The sequence below is a fragment of the Bos taurus genome, chromosome 22 (genome assembly GCF_002263795.3).
Source record: "Bos taurus isolate L1 Dominette 01449 registration number 42190680 breed Hereford chromosome 22, ARS-UCD2.0, whole genome shotgun sequence".
NCBI classification, from domain to species: domain Eukaryota; kingdom Metazoa; phylum Chordata; class Mammalia; order Artiodactyla; family Bovidae; genus Bos; species Bos taurus.
In genome coordinates this window covers 57562170-57579855 of record NC_037349.1, presented here as the reverse complement: position 1 = coordinate 57579855, position 17686 = coordinate 57562170, and the positions used below count along the sequence as shown (strand labels likewise).

The 17686-nt window shown below is 45.3% G+C and overlaps 1 protein-coding gene across 7 annotated transcripts in view; it reads left to right on the top strand.

Annotated features, from left to right (window-relative positions):
* Positions 1-17686, top strand: part of C22H3orf20 (chromosome 22 C3orf20 homolog) — a 58098-nt gene that overhangs the window by 22815 nt on the left and 17597 nt on the right. For 5 of the 7 annotated variants that reach the window (XM_059880133.1, XM_024983316.2, XM_059880134.1 and 2 more), the window contains 4 exons: positions 585-869; positions 6548-6700; positions 7467-7587; positions 12633-12764. In XM_059880133.1, coding sequence (XP_059736116.1) covers positions 585-869; positions 6548-6700; positions 7467-7587; positions 12633-12764 — 691 coding nt within the window. The remainder of the gene's footprint in view (positions 1-584; positions 870-6547; positions 6701-7466; positions 7588-12632; positions 12765-17686) is intronic. The other 2 variants (XM_059880136.1, XM_024983319.2) reach the window with 2 other exon arrangements.

The following is a 17686-nucleotide window of genomic DNA, read 5'->3' as shown; positions in this document are numbered from 1 at the left end:
TTGGAAAAAAAGAAACACCTCTCAAACAAAACATATCTACATGGGTGATTAATGACATTTATGATTTTGTGGGTCACGAGGCCTAGCAGGTGAACCTGCATTTGCCTTGTTCCCTGGAACAAGGCCCATGAAGGACTTCAAACATAGTCACATCTAAGCATATGTGTGTCCTGGAGCTCCTGGGAGACTGTCTCTGCAGCTGTAGAGCTTGGGTAGAGGGCAGCCACCCAGTTTGCTCATAACTGTGACATTTCGGAAGGAAACTGTCTTCCTTTGTAACCTCAGGATTGGGAGGGGATCAAAGCCTCCAGCTCCCCACCCCGTTCTGCACATAGGCCCACCCCATGGGTCTCCACCACTGTGCAAAAGGTGGAAATGAGGCCAGGAGTGGTCTGACGGGTACAGCCCTTCTCAGTTCTTCCTAAAAGCATTACCTGTGAGGATGAGGTCTTGGGGTGGGAGAAGGTCCTCCGGGAACAGGGAGATGGGATGGGAGTCTCAGGAGCTGGGGAGGAGCTACAGGGAGCCTCCCTGGTGAGTGAGAGCCAAGTGGCTAGAAGACATGTTGATCTCCTTCCCTGCAGAGAAGCCGAAAGGGTCTCGTGGAAAGGGAGGAATATCTTCTACCCCATCATCATACGCAACTACAGGGCAAAGATGCCCCCTCATCTAATGTCGACCCCCAAAGGGGATGCTCAGACCCAGAGCTCCCACCACCCTCACCCTCCGGGTGCTCAGACTTATGCTCCCGCCCCTCACCAGCCTCCTGCCCACCACCTCCACTCCGGCCGGCACTCTCTGGAGTGGAAGGGGCCCAGGAAGGTCATCAAGTTGCATTACTCCTTCTACGATGGGTCCTCCTTCGTTTAGTATCCTTCTGTTCGGGCCTTTCTCCCCGCAGCTCAGCCCAGAGAATTCCAGGGTTTGAAAAAGCTGGGGTTTCCTTTGGCTTTTCAGTTGATCAGAGAAGCCTGGTGACCAGCGCTTCGGGGTATTAAGAATTTGTCCAGGTCAGAGGAAGAAGTCCTGCGAGTCAAGCCTCCAGTTCAGGTCCTGTCAACTAGGATGCAACAAGACCAGCTGTGTATGATCACGTGTCAGTCTGGGCTGGGGGTATAGTAATGGTCTCTGCCTTCGAGTCTCTCCCAAGCAAGAAGAGGTTAGAGACACAGAACATCTCTAGCTGAGACAAGGTGACAGGAGACCCCAGTCCAGGTGGGAGAGTCTTCATCTTTCTGTTCCAGGCTCATTAGATGAGCCCTGTGGTTCTTGAATACTTTGCCCACAAGATCCATGTATTTGGAGTCTAACCCACACCCCAGAACCCACCTGGCATGTGCCTGCCCAAGTTGCTCTGCAGCAGAGGTCTGTCTGCGTTCGTGAGCATATGGGCAGCTGGGTCCCAGCCTCGGGGTGTGGGAGTGGCACAGGGGGACACATTTTCTCTTTGAGAATCTGATGAAAGGTGTAGACCCTCTTCCTAGAAACATGTACTCAGACATGCAGGAAAAACATGACCTGTGATTGCAGGGGGTCTGCAGACCCCCACAACTTGTTTATGTACCTGGATTTTAGAACGCTAGATTGAGGAAAACTGAGCTTTCTGATATGCAAATCCTTGGCAGGTAAATGCTGAGGGTTACGCATATTTTAGAGTGAATGGAGTCAGACTGCTTTTTTCTTTCACAAATGTCTATCGAGTATCATATGTGGTGATGAATAGAATGAAGGTGCCACTTTACCTTGGAGGTAGCAACTTGAATATGATTGCTTTCTTCTGAAATGAAGAAAAGGAGTTTGAATTTGGGTGTTGATGGTGAGAGAGGGCTCCCTTTGGAGAACAATGCGGGGGAGAAACGGTGTATCAGGAAGGCACCTTGGACCCTAATCTCCTTACGGGGGCCCTGTCGCCCTCTCCCCAACGTGCTCTAGAGCTGGACCGGACTCAGATGCACAGCCTGTTTGTCAGCAAGGCTCTGAGGCCAGAGAGGGCAGAGTGCTGACTCCAGACTCTGCAGCCTAAGTTGGAAGAGATGCAAAGAAACACCAATCTTTTCATTCTTGTCCCTTCATTGTAGCAACAGGGAAACCAAGGCCCAGAGCGGGGCTCACCCAGTGCCACAGGGGAAACTGGTGGCAGAGCCAGCCCTGGACCCAGGGTCTCCTGACCTCCATTCGGGGCCCTCTTCCCAGCACCATTTTTATGCCTTTCAGGATTATTCCCTCCCACAGAGAGCAGGACAGGGGTTCTGGAAGCCAGGGGGAAACCTCATTTTACTAATAAAACCACTAAGCATACAGGGTCTACCACCTTTGGCAGAGAGGGTGGCTGTCTGAGCTGTCTCAACAGGCAGCTCAGCAGGTCTGCCGGCCATGGCCCCTCATTTTCTTTGGCTTCCTCTCAACTGAACTGGGCATTCAGAACTGCAGTGCCTGTCACAGGAGTCCTATTGTTTCTCTGGCCATAAATGAGTGCATTCATCACCCTCTGCTCAGCCCTGCTTCCAGGGCACCCTGTATGTTGAACCCAGCACACTCCTTCTTAGGCAGCTGCTGCTCACAGGGGTCGTGGGGCTCCCCCTCTCTGACTCTACACTGCATTGAATGGGACCCCTTTTCTGACTCCACGCTGCATTGAATGGGACCATTCCCCAGAGTTCACGAAGCCTGTGTCTGCCACCAGAGCGGGTGAACTAGTATAGATCAGGGGTTTGGGGGCCCGCACACAGCTCAGCCTTTTGGGATCCATACTCACTCCCCTGCCGCAGAATCCTGAAGGTCTCCTGCTGGAGACCTGAGCCATTGACGCTGGTGTGCTTGACCTAATCCCCAATGATCATCACATCCTGGCCATTAGTGCAGTTCCACTGTGGGAGGAGCGGAGGAGGGGCCTGGATTCTAGGCCCAGTTCTTGGTGACCCTGCCCAAGCCACTGCATCCCTCTGGGACTTACTCCTCTCCATTATAAAATGACGAAGTGGGACCCGGTGATCTTGAAGGACAGCGTCTGTGTTATGGTGACAAAATGGCCAAAACACAAGTGCAGCTGGTGGGCTGAGTCTTCCTCTCCACCTCCCCACCCCTTGGTCTAGCCAGAGCTTTGTTAACTTCACAGGTCTTTTCAGAGAACCAGTTCGGCGTGTTTCTGGTTCTCTCCATTGTCTTTTTCTCTACCTTGTTTTCTTGTATTATTTCCCACTTCTGCTAGCTTTAGTTTTACTTTGCTCTTTTAATAGCTCATTACAGTGGAAGGTTCAGTTGTTGATTTGATATCATTCTCCTTTAGTACAAATATTTTATAAAAATTTATTGGAATATAATTGATTTACAATGTTAGTAGTTTCTGCTGTACAGTGAAGTGAATCTCCACTCTTTTTAATTTTTTTCATCTTTTAAAAAATTGATATATAGTTGATTTACTATATCTACTCTTTCTAAGATTCTTTTCCCATATTGGTCACGGCAGAGTATTGAGAACAATTCTCTGTGCCACCCACTAGGTTCTTAGTTATCTACTCTTTATATAGTGGTGTGTAAATGTCAATCCCAGTCTCCCAGTTTATCTCCCCCACACCCTTTCCCTCCTGGTAACCACAAGCTTGTTTTCTACATCTGTGACTGTATTCTGTTTTGTAAATAAGTTCATTTGTACCGTTTTTTTTATTCTTCATATAAGCAACATCAGATGATATTTGTCCTTCTCTGACTTATTTCACTTAGTGTGATAATCTCCAGGTCCATCTGTGTTGCTACAAATGGCATTATTTCGTTCTTTTTAATGGCTGAGTTCTATTCCATTGTATATATGTACCACTTCTTTCTTTATCCATTCACCTCTCAGTGGACACTTAGGTTGCTTCCATGTCTTGGCTGTTGTAAACAGTGCTGCAGTGGACACTGGGGTGCTCATTCGAACCATGTTTTTCTCCAGATATATACCCAAGAGTGGGATTGCTGAATTATAGCTCTCTGATATTCTTTTCTCCGTATTTTCTAGTTATTTTCTTAGTGGTTCCCTGGTATAATGGGATATAATTATTAAGACGCAGTCACATTGGATTAGAATGAGTCCTCATCTGCTGGTGTCCCTGTAAGAAGAGAAAACAAACACGCCGAGAAAACGATCATGTGATGATGGAGATAAAGGTTAGAATGATGCGTCTATAAACAAAGGAATCCTGAAGATTCTTGGTAACCACCAGGAAAATAGGAAGAGGCAAGGAAGTGTTCTTCCCCAGAGCCTCTGAGAACATAGCCCTATCAGTGCTTTGATTTCAGATTTCTAGACTCCAGACCATGAGAGAATAAAATTCTGCTGTTTACGTCATCCAGTTTGTGATACTTAGTTACAATAGCCCCAAGAAATTAATTACAATCGACAACAAATTAGTTTGAGTAAATACCAACGTAAGCTCAATAGCATATAAGACTCTGCTCCTATACAGCTCCATTCTGCCTCCTTTATTTTGTTATTAACAGAAATTAACTCTTTATATATACATTGTGTGCCATTAACATAGATTTACAATTATTATTTTATGTAATTGTCCTTTCAAATTATATGGGAAAAAATACTTATAAACCAAAAATAATATAACACTGAATTATATATTTACTTATGTGGTTACCTTTATCAGTGTTCTTTGTTCCTTTGTATGTCTTTGAGTTATTTTCAAGTGTGTTTTCACATCCTGGCAACGTTAGGTTCCAAATCCTTCAAACTCAGCTTCAACAGTACCTGAACCGAGAACTTCCAGATGTACAAGCTGAATTTCAAAGAGGCAGAGGAACCAGAGATCAAATTTCAACATTCATTGGATCATGGAGAAAGCAAGGGAATTCCAGAAAAACATCTATGTCAGCTTCACTGGGTACACTATAGCCTTGACTGTGCAGATCACAGCAAACTGTGGAAAATTCTTGAAAAGATGGGAGTACCAGACCACTTTAACTCTCTTCTGAGAAACCTGTGTCTGGGTCAAGAAGCAACAGTTAGAACTGGACATGGAACAATGGACTGCTTCCAAATTGGGGAAGGGGTATGACAAAGCTGTAAGTTGTCACCCTGCCTATTTAACTTATATGTAGAGTTCATCATGGAAAATGCCAGGCTGGATGAATCACAAGCTGGAATCAAGATTGTCAGGAGAAATATCAGTAACCTTAGATATGCAGATGATACCACTCTAATGGCAGAAAGTGAAGAGGAAGTAAAGAGCCTCTTGATGAGGGTGAAAGAAGAGAGTGAAAAAACTGGCTTAACATTCAACATTCAGAAAACTAAGATAATGGCATCCGGTCCCATCACTTCATGGCAAACAGAAGAGGAAAAAGTGGAAGCAGTGGCAGATTTTATTTTCCTGGGCTCCAGAATCACTGCAGACAATGACTGTAGCCATGAAATTAAAAGACGCTCCTTGGAAGGAAAGCTATGACCAACCTAGATAGCATATTAAAAAGCAGAGACATCTCTTGGCCAACAAAGTTCCATATAGTCAAAGCTGTGGTTTTTCCAGTAGTCATGTATGAATGTGAGAGCTGGACCATAAAAGAAGGCTGAGTGCTGAAGAACTGATGCTTTCAAATTGTGGTGCTGGAGAAGACTCTTGAGAGTCCCTTGGACAGCATGGAGATGAAACCAGTCAACCTTAAAGGAAATGAATCCTGAATATTCATTGGAAGGACTGATGCTGAAGCTCCAGTACTTTGGCCACCTGTTGCAAAGAGCCAATTCACTGGAAAAGATCTTGATGCTGGGAAAGATTGAAGGCAAAAAAAGAAAGATGAGGCAGAAGATGAGATGGTTAGATAGCATTACCGACTTAATGGACATGAATTTGAGCAAACTCTGGGAGATAGTGGAGGACCAAGGAACCTGGTGTGCTGCAGTCCATGGAGTTGCAGAGTCAGTCGTGACTTAGTGACTGAAAAACAGCAAGAAGTGTTTTTTCATTTCAGCCTTAAGAACTCCTTTTATCATTTTTGTTGGGCAGGTGTACTAGTGGTTAACTCCCTCAGCTTTAGTTGATATGAAAAATTTAAATTTCTCCTTCATTTTGAAGAATAGTTTTACTCGATATAGAAGTCTTCTTGGTTGATAGCTTTTTTCTTTCAACTCTTTAAATATTACATCCCAGTACCTCTGGCCTCCTTGTTTTTTGATGAGAAATTGGCCAATCATATTAAGGATCCTTTGTACATGACAAGGCTCTTCTTTTGCTGCTTTCAAGAGTCCTTGTCTTTATGCCGTTTGATGATACTGTGTCTCAGTGCGGCTCTGTTTGCATTTATTGTACTTGGAGTTTGTTGAGTTTCTTGAACATGCACAGTCATATCTTCCGTGAAAAGTTTTCACCCATTATACCTTCACACATTCTTTCTGTCCCCCTACTTCATCTTTGGGACTCCTGTTATGCATATATTGGGATTTTTTTTAATTTATATTTTAATTGGAGGAAAGTTGCTTTACAATGTTGTGCTTTCCATGAGGCACCTGAGAGCAGAACCTGGAGAGTTTCTGTTATTTCTACTTAACCATTTCTGCCAGCTATCCCTCTGGAAACATCGCCATGTGTCAGATCCCCACGTGCTGCAGAGGGAGAGCCATCACCTGCCTCTTTAACGACACACCCAGCTTCTCCTTCCTGGCCCTGTTCAATGCTGAAGGCCAGGGCTGTGTTCACTACAACCTAAAGGCCCGGTGAGTAGGTGGGAGGAGTCTTGGCCCCTGGAAGAATCTCTGAGGGTGATGAAGTGGGGCACTGACGTAAAAAGTAGGAGCCCCTGGTGAAAGGAGGGGCCAGTCCGCATCCAGAGGTCTAGGAAGACAGCGTGGCAGGGCCCAAGTGGTGCGTCAGGGACACGGGTGCCCTGAGGCCCTTACTTGCTGGATCCATGTCACAGCCACCAAAAAGGGAAACTCCCCAAGTCCTACTCCACTTCTTCCCCCAGAACACTAAGATGTGGAATGTCAGCTAGGTTCATGGAAGAATTCTTTAGGGAAGAGAAGTGTTTTATACTAGGAAACAGTGAAGGAGAGGCCATGGGTAGCACATATTCTTGGCAGCCAAATGTGGATTTTGTCTGATACTCTTAAGGAGTTGTGTTGGAAGGAATGACTTACTTTCATGAGACATGTATTCCATTTCCCATTTTGGTGCCTGAGATCTTACATGCTCAAGCTCCTGGGCTGCAGGCACACATTCCATTTCTGTCTCCCTTGGGTTTAGCCTGAGTCTCCACCATCTCCCTCAGACCTGTGCTTCCTAGCAGACTCCCGCAAGTAGCATCAACAGATGTGAAGGGACCTCAGACCATGTTAGGCGGGGGAAGTGGGGCTACTTGCAAGAGTCCACAGTTCTTCCTTCTAGGGCAGAGTCTCAGCGTCCTGCCTGCTGATAGCCTGTAGTGATGAGGGCTTCCTTCAGGGGCCTGCAGGCAGCTCCTCATTTATGTATCTCTCCTAGCTGCCCATACGTCTTGGTCTTGGATGAGGAAGGTGGTATCACCAACGACCAGAAGGGCTACGTAGTCCACAAGTGGAGCTGGACTTCTAAGACGGAGACTTTACTCTCTCTGGAATACAAGGTAGGGGTGGGCAGCAGAGGTAGGGCATTAAGAACCAGGAGGCTGCCTGTGTGACAGGAGCATGGCCTCTAGGAGCTTGTGATCTCACCCAGAGGTCTGCACGTTGATGGGCAGTGGCCCACGGTTGGCTGAAGTGAACTTTTCAGTTGCCTGCAGAGACTGTTGTACTGACCTTTCTTAGTAATATTCTTCCTATTGTATTTTTATTATTAACAATATTATGTTTTATAGTTAAAAATGTCCTTTATTTTAGGGATTAGCTGTTACAGTAGTTGATGGTTTTTTTATTTTTAATGTCTAATGTGGCCGTAGGAAAAGTTACGTTATTTTGGTCCTCATCAGTGTTTGTTTTTGTAATTTACTATCTGTGAAATAAAAAAAACCTGAGCATTAAAGGTAGCTGATAGACAAAAATCCTTTTTTCATTCTTTTGGTTGTTAAGCTATTCTTCAAAGTTTACTAATAAGTTAACGTTGAATTACTAGTACTAAATAACAACTGATTACATTAATTTACTAATAAAGCAAATTAGGTGTGCTTATCACTTTACCTATGGCAGAGTTTCTCGTCCTTGGAACCACTGACATTTTGAGATGGGTAATTCTTTGTGATAACTGTGCATTGTGGGATATTTATCACTATCACCCCAGATGCCAGTGATACCCACTCTCCTAGTTAGAACAACCAAAAATATCTCCAGACAGCGCCAGAGGTTCTCTGAGGGGCAGAAATCACCCATTGTTTAAAATCATCAACCTTGGGGAACTCAAGGAACTTAGAGGTCTAGGGGAATAATATGTGGTAGAGGAGGGTAAGCACTGTGAGACAGGGATTAGCTCGTGGGTTGGGATTCAGAGAAAGATCATAGAACACAGAATCCACCCAAGGTAAGAGTTAACAGACAGAATCACTCTTGGAGTTTATGGTGGGGCTCACACATCCTATCTCATGCCCTTCCTGTTCATCCTCTACATTGGCCACTGGATTCTCATTCTTATAAACCAATTCCTGTAGTCCATACCTCTGTTTAGAAACATTCAAGTCTTTGAACATGACTCACCTTTCCCACCCCATTGGCCTGAAATACATCTTCTCGCTCTGCCAATCCAAATCATTCTTCCTTCAAACCCCTAGTCAGACTTCCTATCTTTGTGGCTCTCCAGTTCATGCCCATTTCTCTCTTCTTCCAGGGCCCACTGTCTGGATTAAAAGGCAATCCACACTGAAATGAGGAATTTCAGTCATTGGACAATTAGTTATGCAATGAAGAGGTTCTCAGTTGTGGCTGAATATCAGAATCACCCATGGAACTTTTAACAGACCCCAGACACAGCTCCACAGAGATCCAGATTCAGTTGGTCTGCCATGGGTTCTGGATTTTGTAGTTTTCACAAGTCTTTCTGCTTGACCAGGTCCCAGCTCCCCAGTCCAGATGTGTATTGTTATTGCCTTAATATTTAACATTTTGTAGTTGTATGAAAAGTTTACAATTCAAAAAGATTATAAGTTGCTCGCAAGCAGGTACCGTATTATATGTCAGTGTGGCCAAGTAGACAGAGAACTGGGATGAGGAACTGAGGAGCCAAGTACTAATGTCTTGCTGAACCCTGGCTGTGCAGCTTTCTAAAAACCACTCAGCTTCTCTGAGCCTTGGTGTCTGATCAGTACAAGATGGGTCACCAGAGCCTCCGTCCTTGCCTCACACTGCTTTTGTGAGAATTGAAAGAAACAATGGTGGGGAGGGTGTTTCAGCAGTGCGTTTCAGTTCATTCTTCTAGGCCCTAGAGCTGCATGCAGAAATGCACAGCAGGGTCTGGTGCAGTCAGGGGTGGCCTGGAAGACAAGGTGGCCTTGAGGTGTAACACGAGTGTGCATACTGTTTTCATAGATACAGATAAGAAGGAGGGAAAGAACTCTGGGTAGAGGAGTAGTGTCTCCAAAGTTGGGCGGCAGTGTGGCGTTGTTAAAAGTTCACAGGTGCTCTTCATGCAAGAAAAGAAGCCAGGGCTGTGTGTATCATGGGGTGGAGGCGAGAGGCATTGGATGTCAGGCCAGGAGTTTGCATCTGTCTTGAAGGCTACAGTGGCTAGTTTGTTTCTGCCCAGATGTTTACCATTCCCAGCGTTTTCATTCCTCTCTGAAAATCTGTTTTCCTCCTGGTATCATTTCTCTTCAGCCTGAAGAACTTCCTTTAGCATTTCTTGAAATGAACATCTTCTGGCAACAAATTCTATTGTTTTTCATGTGGAAAATGTTTTTATGAAAAAATATTTTTGTTGGGTATGGAATTCTGTTTGACTTCTTAAAAAATTAGCATTTTAAAGATGTTCCATTGTATCTGTCCTCCATAGTTTCTGATGAGAAATCTGTGGTTATTTAAATCATTGTTCATTTTCTCTAGCTGCTTTCAAGATTTTCTGTTTTTGTTTTGTAAGTTTGACTCTGATGTTTCTACATGTGGTTATCTTCATATAAATTCTGTTTGGGGTTTACTGAGCTTCTTTAATCTGTGAATTCACATCTTTCATCAAATTTGGGAGGTCTTCTGCCCCTATTTGGGGTGGGGGGAGTGCTCCAGTCTCTTTCCATCTCTTCTGAGACTCCAATCACATGTATTTTAGACCTTTTATGCTCAAAACTCTCCGAGCCAGGCTTCAGCAATACGTGAACCGTGAACTTGCTGATGTTCAAGCTGGTTTTAGAAAAGGCAGAGGAACCAGAGATCAAATTGCCAACATCCTCTGGATCATGGAAAAAACAAGAGAGTTCCAGAAAAACATCTATTTCTGCTTTATTGACTATGCCAAAGCCTTTGGCTGTGTGAATCACAAGAAACTGTGGAAAATTCTGAAAGAGATGGGAATACCAGACCACCTGACCTGCCTCTTGAGAAATCTGTATGCAGGTCAGGAAGCAACAGTTAGAACTGGACATGGAACAACAGACTGGTTCCAAATAGGAAAAGGAGTACATCAAGGCTGTATATTGTCACCCTGCTTATTTAACTTCTATGCAGGGTACATCATGAGAAACGCTGGGCTGGAAGAAACACAAGCTGGAATCAAGATTTCCGGGAGAAATATCAATGACCTCAGATATGCGGATGACACCACCCTTATGGCAGAAAGTGAAGAGGAACTAAAAAGTCTCTTGATGAAAGTGAAAGTGGAGAGTGAAAAAGTTGGCTTAAAGCTCAACATTCAGAAAACGAAGATCATGGCATCTGGTCCCATCACTTCATGGGAAACAGATGGGGAAACAGTGTCAGACTTTATTTTGGGGGGCTCCAAAATCACTGCAGATGGTGACTGCAGCCATGAAATTAAAAGACACTTACTCCTTGGAAGGAAAGTTAAGACCAATCTAGATAGCATATTCAAAAGCAGAGACATTACTTTGCCAACAAAGGTCTGTCTAGTCAAGGCTATGGTTTTTCCTGTGGTCATGCATGGATGTGAGAGTTGGACTGTGAAGAAGGCTGAGCGCCGAAGAATTGATGCTTTTGAACTGTGGTGTTGGAGAAGACTCTTGAGAGTCCCTTGGACTGCAAGGAGATCCAACCAGTCCATTCTGAAGGAGATCAGCCCTGGGATTTCTTTGGAAGGAATGATGCCAAAGCTGAAACTCCAGTACTTTGGCTACCTCTTGCGAAGAGTTAACTCATTGGAAAAGACTCTGATGCTGGGAGGGATTGGGGGCAGGAGGAGAAGGGGACGACAGAGGAGGAGATGGCTGGATGGCATCACTGACTCGATGGACGTGAGTCTGAGTGAACTCCGGGAGTTGGTGATGGACAGGGAGGCCTGGCGTGCTGCGATTCATGGGGTTGCAGAGTCGGACATGACTAAGCGACTGAACTGAACTGAAGATTGTCCTGAAGGTCCCTGAAGCTCTGCTGTTTTTGTTGTTGTTTAATATTTTTCTGTTTATTTTTCAGATTACATAATTTACATGGATATATCTCCAAATTCACTGACTTTATTCTGTCGTTTCCATTCTGCTGTTGTGCTAATCCTAGGAAGGTTAGAAATTCCAGGTATTTATTTTCAACTCTGTAATTTCCATTTAGCTGCTTTTTATATTTTCTGTTTCTCTGCTGAGATTTCCTAATTTTTTTCATCAGAGGTATGTCTTTGCTTTATCGAACATAGTTAAATTAGCTGCTATAAACCCTTGTCTGCTAATTTCAACATCTGGGACATATCAGACAGGATTGGTTATTTGTTGCCTTGAGAATGGCTCACACGTCACTGGTTCTTCACATGTTGAGTCGTTCTGGATTGCCGGCATTGTGGATGTTATGTTTTGGAGTCTCTGAGCTCTGATGTGTTGACTGTTTTGTTTTAACAGGCAGTGGACTTACTTAGAGTTATAGTGCAAACCTTGTCTCACCAGTAGTGGGCAGCAGCTCAAATCTCAGTTCAGTTTTCTGTTTCCCTGGAAGTAAGCTGCCTTGAGTCTGCACTGTTCACACGTGGTCCAGGGATCAGCTAGAGCCGTGGCCTGATTATCAGTAGCATCCAGGACTCTATTTCTCTACCCCTTCTGTAAAGCTCTCCTTACTTTCCTGTGACTGTGGCTTGCCCCAGGTTTTGTCCTTTGGTTCTTTGGGCCACAAAGAACTCATCCCATGTTGGTCCTTTTCAGTTTTGACTCAGAAATCTGCCTGTTTTGCTCACTCTTATGAGCCTTGGGATAGTTGTTTTGTTGTATTTTTTCCCATTCTGTGGGGGAAATCAACCTGGTAAGAGCTGACTCGGCTATTGGATCCCTCCATCTCCTTCATAGCTGCTTACAAGTTTGGGTTGGAAAGGGAAGGGGCAGTGGTAAAGAAACATCCTTACTTTTTCTGCTGATCCCTCAAAGAGAAATGGGGATTCTTTTGTCTTCTCCATGAAAGCAAGATTCTAACATAATAACCAGAAAGATCTTATGGCTCCCTCAGCCCCAGGCCGAGAGGGGCTTTGTGTTTTTCGATGTGTCAGGAACAGTGGGTGGGACAGCAGAAGCAGGGACCCACCAAGTCCTGGTTCCTTCATCCACAGGTGAATGAGCAAATGAAGCTGACGGTGCTCGGGCAGGACGCTATGATGGTCACCTTCACCTCCATGAATGAGACAGTAACGCTCCCCATATCGGCCAGCAACTGTCCCCACGGGATATCGCACGATAAGCGGGTAAGGCTCATAGACCAGTCACCCGGGGCTGAGCCCAGAGCGTCTCACCCCATACAAGGCCTGACCTCTTTCCCTGCCTAGTGGACTTCTCATCATTCAGTGTCAGACTTTAGTACTGTCTTCTCTCTGAAACTTGTGTCGAGTGTCTTCAGGTGCCTCAGAATCCAGTGCAGACTAGCTTAAGCATGGGAAGAGACAGTGTAGGCTCAGTAAACTGAGAAGTCAGTCTGTAGATAGGCAGCGTCAGACATGACTGGATCCAGGCCCTCAAAGCATTCTATAAGATCTTCCCATCCCCTCGCTCTGCCCTCCTCTTTGTTGGCTTCGTTCTCAAGGAGTTTTTCTCACCTTATGGTGACCAGATGGTCATGAGCCTCTGCAGGCTCATTGTTCTTCCAGCTTTGGTTTTCCCGAGAGAAAAAGAACCTCTTTTGCTATGTGTTCCAGTAGAGGTGCCAACACTAACATCATTGGCTCCATCTGGTGCCCATACCTGGAATGTTCTCTGTGGCCAGAAGTGTGTGGTGCTCTCACTGGCCAGGCTTGAGTGTCGTGTCCAACCCAGGAGCCGAGGGGTGTGATCAGCCCCTGGTATACCACTTGAGCAGATGAGTAGGCAGGAGTGTGTTCCTGAAGGAAGATTATGGTGCTTTTGGCAGAAGAGGAAGAGATGGTGCTGGATAGAACCACTGCCCGCATGTTGATCCTCTCCACCACCTCCTTGCCTATCCCAGGTAGAGTACTCCTGGCCCCTTACTCAGCCCTCCCAGCCATGATTCACCTCATTCCAACACTGCTTTATTTATAAGCCAGCCTTCTCTACTGAACTGGGGATTCCTACTTGTGTCTGTTGCCCCAGGACTCACTATGAGGACTGCTTTAGATGAAGTACTTGCTAAGGGGGCAGGTGAGACAGTGGCAGAGTCTGGAAACCCAGTTCATCATTCACTGGGTCTTCATGGAACCTCCTCTGTGCCGGTCCATAGTATTGCAGAGAGATGGATAGGATGAAGGGGACAAAGTCCCTGATCCCCCAGGAGTTTAAAGTCTAGAGGAGAACAGTTGACATTCACTGTGAGACACTGGGGTAGCCAAGGACTCCTTGGTGGCACCAGCCACTGGCATTACACACAGGGGATTGGCTTGCTTGGAGTAGAAGCAGGGGGACCACACCTCCCAGTCTTCCCCGGCCCAGTCCTGGCTTACACCTGTTAGCCCAGAAATGATTAGTAGCTTCCCTTCCACTCTTAGGCTTCCCCTGTGGCTCAGCTGGTAAAGAATGCACCTGCAATGCAGGAAACCTAGGTTTGATCCCTGGGTTGGGAAGATCCCCTGGAGAAGGGAATGGCTACCCACTCTAGTATTCTGGCCTGGAGAATTCCATGGACTGTATAGCCCATGGGGTGGCAAAGAGTCAGACACAACTGAGCAACTTTCACTTCACTTTAACTCTCAGAAGTGTCCCAGTTTCCCTTTCTGTGGGCACAGGCAAGGCAGACATTTGTTGGAGACAGTCCCATGGACAGAGGAGCCTGGTGGGCTGTAGTCCATGGGGTCGCTAAGAGTCGGACACGACTTGGCGACTTCCCTTTCACTTTTCACTTTCATGCATTGGAGAAGGAAATGGCAACCCACTCCAGTGTTCTTGCCTGGAGAATCCCAGGGACGGGGGAGGCTGGTGGGCTGCGTCTTTGGGGTCACACAGAGTCAGACACGACTGAAGCGACTTAGCAGCAGCAGCAGTGATACCTGAGCGAGATACGGAGAACTCCTGTATTTCTCCTGGAGGGAAGCACTGCACTGTTTTTTCTTACATTTCGGTAGCATTTCAACTTTTAAAATTGATTAGCTAATTCAATAAACATGAATTGGCAGCTGCCATGTGCTGGATTGCCCGCCAGGGATATTTAAGAAGCCTCACTCCTTCTTGTCTGTGAATACGTTCAGCCTAATGGAAGGGGCACGAGCATCACCGTGGTTGTGATGCAGCTTCACCAGCTTGGTGTAGGGGAGCGAGGGAAGCTGAGGGGGTGCTGGGTTCATTCAAGGGTCTCATCAAGCAGCCAGGAAACTGAGATGCCTGTGACTTCAGCTTACACTCCCCACACCTAAAACAAAGCAGCCTCCGGGTTTTGAGTCCCTCTGGGCTGAGACAGATGACTGTGCTGAGTCCATCCTGTCAATGTGGTCCCCTGCTCTTACTCTGAATGTCACTGTTGGGTGCCTAAGTACACAGAATGTATGCAGTCCCATGTCTATATTTCTTGAAAACCTTTTGATACTGTATTTTTTAAATGTGCATTGATTTATCGAGGCAGTAGGTAATAGAAAAATTTTGTGCCTGTAAAATTGCAGTAATGCATCTTTTTCCTGGCACCCTCCTGTCTGATAATCTTTCAAATTTGGAACACGGCTGAGAACCATGATGTAAGCAGTTGAAGACCCTCATGAAACAGCCGAGAGAAGTCACGTTTAAGCCCACATCCAAACATGCCCTCTGGGCCTCGGAAAGCCCCACAGTCATTCACATCTTACATTTCCTTAACTAAGTGCAGCCTTCGTGAGCTAGAATTAGAGGTCCAAAGCCTTGTGTTCCAACACAGTAGTGTGAGTCACAAATGCCTATTGAGCACTTGAAATGTGACAGCTCGAGGCTGAGATGGGCTGGAAGTGAAAGCACACACTTTCAAAGACTCAGTGTGAAAAGCGAACGTCACAGTTCTTACCGATCATTTATTTTGATTACATGTTGCAGTCATCATATTTTTGACGTATTGTGTTAGATAAATATGTTATTAGAATTTATTTCATCTTCTGAGAACTTTTTAATGTGGCTTCAGAAACATTTAAAACCACATGTGCAGCTTGCCTTATATTTCTAGCAGATCTACGGCAGGAATCTAAAGGTGGAATTCCCACTAAAGAAGCTTGCAGAGGCTGACGGTGCAGAAGGAAGCTGAAAGTTGTTTATTAACAAGTACACTGTAACTCTTTCTTTTTTATTTTTTTAAATTATAAAAGTATGGTAACACATTTACAGGAGATTTGAAAAATACAGAACAAACTTACATACAGTTCTACTGTATATTACAGTTATTTTTTAAGTAGAGAAATTAAGATTTTAGTTGGAATTTCAATATGAAACTCAAAAATTAATAGAATTAATAGACTGGAAAAAGTAGAAGGATACGGTAGACATGAAGAGCACTATGAACCAATTCAACATACTTAAGATTTAGATATACAATTTTCACACAACAACAGGATATAAATTCTATTTAAGTTCCCACAGACTAAAGTAGGAAACACTGGAACATATCCAGTGACATAAAACAAGGTGCAAAAATTTCATGGTTTAAGGTATTGAAATCATATACGAACGTTGTAACTCAAAAAGCATAACTGTCTTGGGGACATTTAGCGTAGGGATAAATAGGCAAATACATTAAAACAGCTTCTGAAAACCACTGCATTCTCGATGGTAGCCTCGATGTTGATGTTGACAGAGGAAACTGACTTGCCCCAAAGCATCCTCGTCATAACCCCTTCTCTTTGAGAATGCAGGGTGGTGTACTGGATTTTACAACCTTCTGACCAGAAAAACAACAAATGAAGAACTATTAAGCTTATCGTGGGTAGCAGGATTTCCAAATGTCAAGCCTCGCTTGCAGGTTAAACATCTCAGTATTTTTATATGAAATCTTGAGAGAGAGATCCTTGTCTAGGAGGGGGCCTCGGGCCATCTCATCTACCATCCCGTCCTGGGTCTCAGATTCCCCATTTGTATAGTAAAGTGTAAAGGCCCACCCAACTTTCCCACACTTCTTTCCTGGGATTTTAAAATTCCGTTCAGCTCCATCATGAGTGTGTGTGTGTGTGTGTATTTGGGGCTACCTGTCACCCATCAGCAAACCTGTGGTCATCTAGGGAAGCTGAGGGATGCGGGTAAGGTGGCCTCTTCCCTCACAGTCCCTGTCATTGGAAAACTTGTTAAATGGTTCCCCAGACACGCATTACCCTGGAAGGAACCACCCATCAGAGTGACAGGTAGAGTGGCAGTCCCAGATTTTATGGCCCTGCAGTCAGGCTCCTCACTAAGTATTTCTATCAAGGCAGCACTTTGGAAGCAAGGAAATGCCTCATTTTAAATGCTTTATTCACCCAGTACTGCCTCAAATCCTTTTTGGAAGCAAGACTGGGTATAAATTAAAAATAAATAAAATTAGTCCAGAGACAGAGATTGGGACCAACCATCAGAAGGATGGTTCAGGCTTTGCTGTTAATCGGGGCATTTTTTACAGAAGCCTTGCCTGCAGGACAAAGAGAGACATGTAGCTGACGTCACTGTTCTTCAAAAATCTGTCCACCACCCACCCTATTCTCTACTTGAGGCTTCAGTTCTTCAGGGGAAAAATTACTTCCCACCTCCTCTGTGTGAAGTGGGAGATACAGACATCATGGACCCTGCTTCAGGGGACTGGTGAAGTTTTAGGGATAAAGAAAGTAAAAGGTGATCAGAATCCAGGGCAGAAAAGCCAGGAATGAGCAGGTGTGCAAGCTCAGCATGGAGAGTGATTACTGCTGGCTTAGCAAGTCGGCCAGGACTTCCTGGAAAAAAAGTCAGACACTGATTGCATGAGCTCCAGAAGCTGAGCCTCGATCCACCCCAGCAGAAGCAGAGGTTGACCTGCAGGATGGCCTCAACTCGCCTCCCAGGAGCCGTGGAGCCAAGGTGGCCCTTTGCAGTAATCCCAAACTGAGCTAGAGACCTGGCCTGGTGCCCATGGGTACCAGTCAGTCTATGGAACCCTGGCACACGGCGGCCTCTCAGCTGAGAGCTGCCAGCAGGGTGAAAAGGGTTCTGAGGGTCACGCAGGCAGCAGAGGATCCTGAGAGGCATTTGTCCATACAGTTACTCAGAA